Genomic DNA, 7,368 nt, shown 5'->3' with positions numbered 1-7,368 from the left:
AGGACACTCTTGGTGCTCCCCCTTGTGGTCTTTGTGCACAGTCTTGTTGTAGCTAAGCCTTGATTGTTGTAGGTAACACTGGGAGGGATTGCCCTCCAGGCCGATTGGCTGTGAGAATCAAATGTGTCTGCAGTGGGAGAACTTCTGTCCTGGAGCTCTAGGGAGGTGCTAATCTAGCCTCTGCCTGGGCCATCCAGCAAATGCCTCCGTGCAAGGCTTGGGTGGGGCGGGTTCCTGGGGATCTACAGGGCAGGCAGAGTGAGCAGTTATGGCTGCTCTCAGTCCTGTCCCCAGGGGCTCTGCCTCTCAGAGTCCCAGCAACCGCTGCAAACCTCGGAGAGAAAGCTGCCTTCGAGTTCCGACCGAAGCCAGACAGTCCCGCTTCTCCCGTTTGAGTCTGGGTCCCTAGAGACTTACCCGGATCTGGAGCTCAGAGTCTGAGGCTTCCTCCTGATTGAAACAGACAACCGCGCCCTCAGCCACCAGCCCACTCTGCATGCACTCCGCACCTTAGTATTTTACTTCCGCACTGCGCCTCCTCTGAGTCTCGGTATGCTTTTCTCTTTCCTCCTAGTTGTAGAACGTCCACTCAGCCAGCCTTCCTGTGGTTCTGGATGATGTCCGTTCCGTCTTTTAGTTGTATTTTTGAAGTGGTTGTTCGAGGCAGCAAATTCTGGTGTTAACCTATGCCGCCATCTTGGTTTCTCAGTATGTTGTTTTTACAAGTGTCTTTAAATTCTCACTGTATTTTAAAACAGTAGTTCTCAACTGGGGGTAGTTTTGCCTCCAGAAGACACTTAGACTGTCATTTGACTGGTGGAGAGGGAACAGAGATGCTACTAAACATCCTACAAGACCAAAGACAGCATCCCACAGGAAAGAATTATCTGGTCTTAAATGTGAATAGGGGTTGAGAAGTCCTGTTTTAAAGAAACCAAAGCAGGAAATTCTAGGTGATTTATTTATGAGTTTTACAGTGATGATCCACAGAATTCTACTTAGTTGAAACATTCGAAGGAAAGGTCTTATCTCTTGTATTAAGATTAGATTCAACTATACCTAATGAGGACTCAAAATAACAGTGTCCAGTGCTGCCCTCCTGAAATGTGGCCTTTGTCCTCCTGGCCCAAAGGTGAGTGCTCCGTGTGCCCAGCAGCAGGATGGAGGAACAGACAAAGAAGAATCCAAATTGTGGGGGGAAGCAGAAGACAGGTGACAGCTTTTTAAAAATACTAAGGCTCTCAGAAGCTACTGCACAATAATTCCATAAATTATTGGCCTGACCTTAATCATATGATCATACCTAGCATTATAGATGACCAAATCATTACTTATTCATTGTCTTACATGAAAAGATGGGCAGTTTTATGGAAATTAAGGAGAAAATAAACAAATGGGACTACATCAAAATAAAAAGCTTTTGCACAGCAAAAAAAACCATCAACAAAACAACAAGAGAGCCCACTGCATGGGAGAACATATTTGCCAATGTTATATCCGATAAGGGTTTAAACTCCAACATTTACAGGGAACTCATACAACTTAACAGAAGGAAGATAAATAACACAATCAAAAAATGGGCAAAGGACCTAAATAGACACTTTTCGAAAATGGACATACAGAAGGCCAAGAGACATATGAAAAAATGCTCAAAGTCACTAATCATCGAGAGATGCAAATCAAAACAACAATGAGGTACCATCTCACACCTGTCAGAATGGCTATCATCAACAAATCAACAAACGACAAGTTCTGGCAAGGATGTATAGAAAAAGGAACCCTCTTGCACTGCTAGTGGGAATGCAGACTGGTGCAGCCACTGTGGAAAGTAGTATGGTGTTTCCTCAAAAAGTTAAACATGGAACTCCCATTTGACCCAGTAATCCCAATTCTAGGAATATATCCCAAGAAACCAGAAACACCAATCAGAAAGGATATATGCACTCCTATGTTCATAGCAGCATAATTTACAATAGCTAAGATTTTGAAACAGCCTAAGTGCCCATCAACAGATGAGTGGATTAAGAAATTATGGTAGATCTACACAATGGAATACTATGCTGCTGTAAAAAAGAAATAACACTTACCATTTGCAACAGCATGGATGGACCTGGAGAGCATTATGCTAAGTGAAATAAGCCAGCTGGAGAAAGATAAATATCACATGATCTCATTTGTGGAATATAATGAACAACATAAACTGATGAACAAAAATAGATCCAGAGACACAGAAGCATCGAAAAGACTGTGAAACCTCAGAGGGAAGGCAGGGGAGGTTGGAAGTGGGGGTAAGAGATCATATATGCATGCATATAAGCATAACCAATGGACACAGACAGTAGGGGGGTGAGGGCATGTGCTTGGGGTTGGGAGTGGCCGGGGAGAGGTCAATGAGGGAAAAAGGAGACATTTGTAATACTTTAAACATTAAAAAAAAAAGATGGGCAGTTTTATTTCCACTTATGTTTTAGGATAAAATGTTTAGACTATGTATTATTTTTTTAATCATTGTTTCCTTGTTTTAATTTACTTTTTCAATTAAATGATCAACTACCACTTTTCCCCATCTCATTGGATAAGAGGGCATTTCCTGTGCCTGTGAGAGCAGTCCAAGATGGCATCATCTTAGTGAGCCTAGTGTGGCAAGAGCACATCGTGCTCCTAGGTGAAGCGTGGCGTGCTGAGCAGAGGATGGCAAGGGCCAACAAAGCTTATGCCCTTCTATTCTTATGCTAGTGCTACACTGTTTTAATAACGGTAGCTTCATAGTAAGTTTTGAAATGGTGAAGTGTGAATCCTCCAACTTTTTCTTCACGCTTGTTTCAGCTTTTCTGGGCCTCTTGCATTTCTATTTAAATTTTAAGATCAGTTTGCCAATTTCTCCTAAAAAAAAAAAAAAGGCATTTGAGATCTTGATAGGGATTGTATTGAACCTGGAGATCAATTTGGGGATTATTGCTGTCTTAAGACAGCCACAAAATTATTTCCGTTGCTACTTCATACAGAAACACAGCAGGCCATATATTTAACCTTTTGTTAAAGTGGGACTCTGCGCACCATAGTCTTATCACGGTGACTAGTTCCAGTCCTGGCCTTGCTGGACACTAGTGGCTAAGAGCAAGACAGAGTACCTTTCTGGCCTCAGTTCCATCAAATCAGAGGTATGAGTTCCATGACCCCATATCAGTTTCTTCAGGCTGCTGTGATAAAGTACTATGAACTGGGGTGGTTTAAACAACAGAAATTGATTGTCTCATAGTTCTGGAGGCTAGAAGTCCATAATCAAGGTGTTGGCAGGGTTGGTTGGAGTGGGAATCCGTTCCGTGCCTCTCTCCTAGTACCTGGTAGCCTTAGCCATTTCTTTGCTTGTAAATGGTATTCTCTCAGTCTTCATGTGATTTTCCCTTAGCAGCGGTTCTCAACCTGTGGGTCGCGACCCCTTTGGCGGTCGAACGACCCTTTCACAGGGGTCGCCTAAGACCATCCTGTATATCAGATATTTACATTACGATTCATAACAGTAGCAACATTACAGTTATGAAGTAGCAACGGAAATAATTTTGTGGTTGGGTCACAACATGAGGAACTGTATTTAAAGGGCCAGAAGGTTGAGAAACCACTGCCTTAGTGTGTGACTCTGTCCAAATTTTCCCTTTGTATAAGGGCATCGGTCATATTGAATTGGGACCCACTGTAATAGCCTTGTTTTAACATGATTATTGTATAAAGGCCCTATTTCCCAAAAAGATCACATTCTGAGGTCCTGGAGGTTAGGATTTTAGCATATCTTGTTGGGAGGCCACAATTCAATCCATAACAACCTAAGGTCTCATTCTGAACCTGTTGCTTTCTTTCTTTCTTTTTATTTTTGAATAGTTTATTGATTTTTTAGAGAGAGAGGAAGGGAGAAGAGAGAAGCATTGATGTGAGAGCATAACATCAATCAGGCTGCCTCCTGTACGCCCCCCATTGGGGATCGAGACCTCAACCCGGGCATGCGCTATAATCAGGAGTCAAATCAGCCACCTCTCAGTGCAGGGGATGACACCCAACTAACTGAGTCACACAGGCCAGGGCATGCTGCTTTCTTCAGTGCTGGTGGTTAAATGCCAGTTTCTTAAAAAGTCCAGACTAAAAGATTAGCTTCCTGAGTGTGTCTCAGCATTATGCCAAGGGATTAAGGTGCCTGTAATAGAATATTCACACGGAAATAGTAGTGAAGTACTAATTATGAGGCTAGAGGATAATAAAGTAGGCATGGTGGCATGCCTTGGACTTGCATTTAAAAATCAGCCAACCTAACCTTTTCTTATTTACATTGGTATAGAACCAGTGTTTTAACATTGCATCTGATTTTTGCATTAGAAAAATCATTTTTTTTGGTGTGTGTGTAAAATAGATTTTTCTAGGGTGTTTCTAGGAAATCTAGGTGTTTCAAGTGGCTCTCTAATTTCTGTTCTCCTTTCTCTTTTCTAGCCAAACTGTAATCAATATAGATTACCAGGATGTCCCAGAGACTTTAACCCTGTATGTGGAAGCGACATGTCCACTTATGCCAACGAGTGTACTCTGTGCATGAAAATCAGGTAACATATTTTTACAGTGTAGAATGGCCACATTTTCTTTTGTCCTTGAATTTTGATTACTTACGAAGTAGTGGCTCCTTTCTTGGATATAAGAATCGCCTGCAACATAAGTAGTTCTATTTTCACACTGACATTTAAAAATATACCAGAATCCTTCAGTGCATTGTATAGATTGAAGTTGGAGAATGACATGTGCAACTGTAGACCGGATAATCGAGTTATGTTACTATCCATGGATGGGTGATTTTCCAAAATTAAGAGTATATTTAATAGTTAAACTCTGTGGAATATTAAATGTTCTTTTGAATTCAGAGGGCATGTGCTGGTGACCTGTGTAACCTGCAGCATTAGTTGGGCAATAGATGTTAATAACTTTACCTAGAGAATGCCAAATCATAAATGTATTATGCCTGGCTGAGGGACTGTGACTCTTCTCAGGTATGCTGCTTTGCATTTCAGGGGTCCATTCTCTGACCTCAGTCTTCAGTGAGCTTCCTAGGCAGTGATGGCGAACCTATGACACGTGCGTCAGAGGTGACACGTGAACTCATTTTTTTGGTTGATTTTTTTTGTTAAATGGCATTTAAATATATAAAATAAATATCAAAAATATAAGTCTTTGTTTTACTATGGTTACAAATATCAAATAATTTCTATATGTGACACGGCACCAGCGTTAAGTTAGGATTTTTCAAAATGCTGACACGCCGAGCTCAAAAGGTTCGCCATCACTGTTCCTAGGTCCTCTCAGAGTGATTCTTTGGGGTTAGTGCCTTGTACCCTATGGGTAGAGAAGAAAATGACAGGGTTGGGGCTTTCACCCTCATTGTTTTTTTTCATTTAGCTTTAAAAATGATTACATAAATATTGCCCAAGAAGGACTGTAATATACAAAGTCATAGGACTTTTTTTAAAGATATGTTTTTACTGGAGGCCAGGTGCATGAAAATCGTGCACTGGAGGCGGGAGGTCTCAGCCCAACCTGCGCCCTCTCGCAGTCCGGCAGACCTTAGGGGATGCCCGGTTGTATTTTTGAAGTGGTTGTTCGAGGCAGCAAATTCTGGTGTTAACCTATGCCGCCATCTTGGTTTCTCAGTATGTTGTTTTTACAAGTGTCTTTAAATTCTCACTGTATTTTAAAACAGTAGTTCTCAACTGGGGGTAGTTTTGCCTCCAGAAGACACTTAGACTGTCATTTGACTGGTGGAGAGGGAACAGAGATGCTACTAAACATCCTACAAGACCAAAGACAGCATCCCACAGGAAAGAATTATCTGGTCTTAAATGTGAATAGGGGTTGAGAAGTCCTGTTTTAAAGAAACCAAAGCAGGAAATTCTAGGTGATTTATTTATGAGTTTTACAGTGATGATCCACAGAATTCTACTTAGTTGAAACATTCGAAGGAAAGGTCTTATCTCTTGTATTAAGATTAGATTCAACTATACCTAATGAGGACTCAAAATAACAGTGTCCAGTGCTGCCCTCCTGAAATGTGGCCTTTGTCCTCCTGGCCCAAAGGTGAGTGCTCCGTGTGCCCAGCAGCAGGATGGAGGAACAGACAAAGAAGAATCCAAATTGTGGGGGGAAGCAGAAGACAGGTGACAGCTTTTTAAAAATACTAAGGCTCTCAGAAGCTACTGCACAATAATTCCATAAATTATTGGCCTGACCTTAATCATATGATCATACCTAGCATTATAGATGACCAAATCATTACTTATTCATTGTCTTACATGAAAAGATGGGCAGTTTTATGGAAATTAAGGAGAAAATAAACAAATGGGACTACATCAAAATAAAAAGCTTTTGCACAGCAAAAAAAACCATCAACAAAACAACAAGAGAGCCCACTGCAGTTTAGGAGAAACCAAGATGGCGGCATAGGTAAACACCGGAGATTGCTGCCTCGCACAACCACTTCAAAAATACAACTAAAAGACAGAACGGAAATCATCCAGAACCACAGGAAGGCTGGCTGAGTGGAAATTCTACAACTAGAAGGAAAGAGAAAAGCATACTGAGACTCAGAGGAGGAGCGGTGGGGAAGTAAAACACAAAGGGGTGGAGAGGGCTGGCGGCTGAGGACACAATTATCTTTTTCAATTGGGAGGGAGTCTCAAGCTCTGAGCTCCGGTTCCGGGCGAGTCTCTGGGGACCCAGACTCATACAGGGAGAAACTGGACTGTCTGGCATCAGTCGGAACTCAAGGGCAGCTTTCTCTCAGAGGCGCTTACAGCGATTACCGGGGCCTCTGAGGGCAGGACTGAGAGCAGCCATACTGCTCGCTCCACCCGCCCTGTTGATCCCCTGGGGCCCCGCCCCGCCCAAGCTGTGCAGGGAGGCTTTTGCATATGAAAGGCCGGGCCCTTTGAAATCTGAAAATTACTTAAAAAACTGCAGCTGCCCCAAGGCCCCAGGGCAACTTGCATTGCTTTACAGCAGGCTTCTGCTGGGTAGCCTCAGGTAGAGGCTAGATTAGCACCTCCTTAGATCCAAGAGCCAGTGTACCCAGTGGTCAGAGTGGGACCATCCAATTACAACTCCTCAGATCCATAAGGGACAACTCAGGGGGCAGACTCAGTGAGCACCAAAGCCCCACTGAAGCAAGTCTTGCCTCATAAGGGCATCTTCAGCACAGAAGTTCTCCCACTGTAGACACAGCTGATTCTCACAGCCAATTGGCCTGGAGGTCAATCCCTCCCAGTGTTACCTACCACAATCAAGGCTTAACTACAACCAGACTGTGCACAAAGCCCACAAAGGGGTGCACCAAGAGTGTCC

General features: G+C 42.8%; 1 protein-coding gene across 4 annotated transcripts in view; it reads left to right on the top strand.

The window, feature by feature from the left end:
- The window catches only part of SPINK2 (serine peptidase inhibitor, Kazal type 2 (acrosin-trypsin inhibitor)), a 26,811-nt gene that overhangs the window by 15,468 nt on the left and 3,975 nt on the right, over nucleotides 1-7,368 (top strand). For all 4 annotated transcript variants that reach the window (XM_014548469.1, XM_014548468.1, XM_005877175.2 and 1 more), the window contains one exon: nucleotides 4,477-4,586. In XM_014548469.1, the coding sequence (XP_014403955.1) occupies nucleotides 4,477-4,586 (110 nt within the window). The remainder of the gene's footprint in view (nucleotides 1-4,476; nucleotides 4,587-7,368) is intronic.

This window comes from Myotis brandtii, unplaced genomic scaffold (assembly GCF_000412655.1).
Source record: "Myotis brandtii unplaced genomic scaffold, ASM41265v1 scaffold51, whole genome shotgun sequence".
Lineage (NCBI taxonomy): Eukaryota > Metazoa > Chordata > Mammalia > Chiroptera > Vespertilionidae > Myotis > Myotis brandtii.
This window is presented reverse-complemented; position numbering and strand designations above follow the sequence as displayed.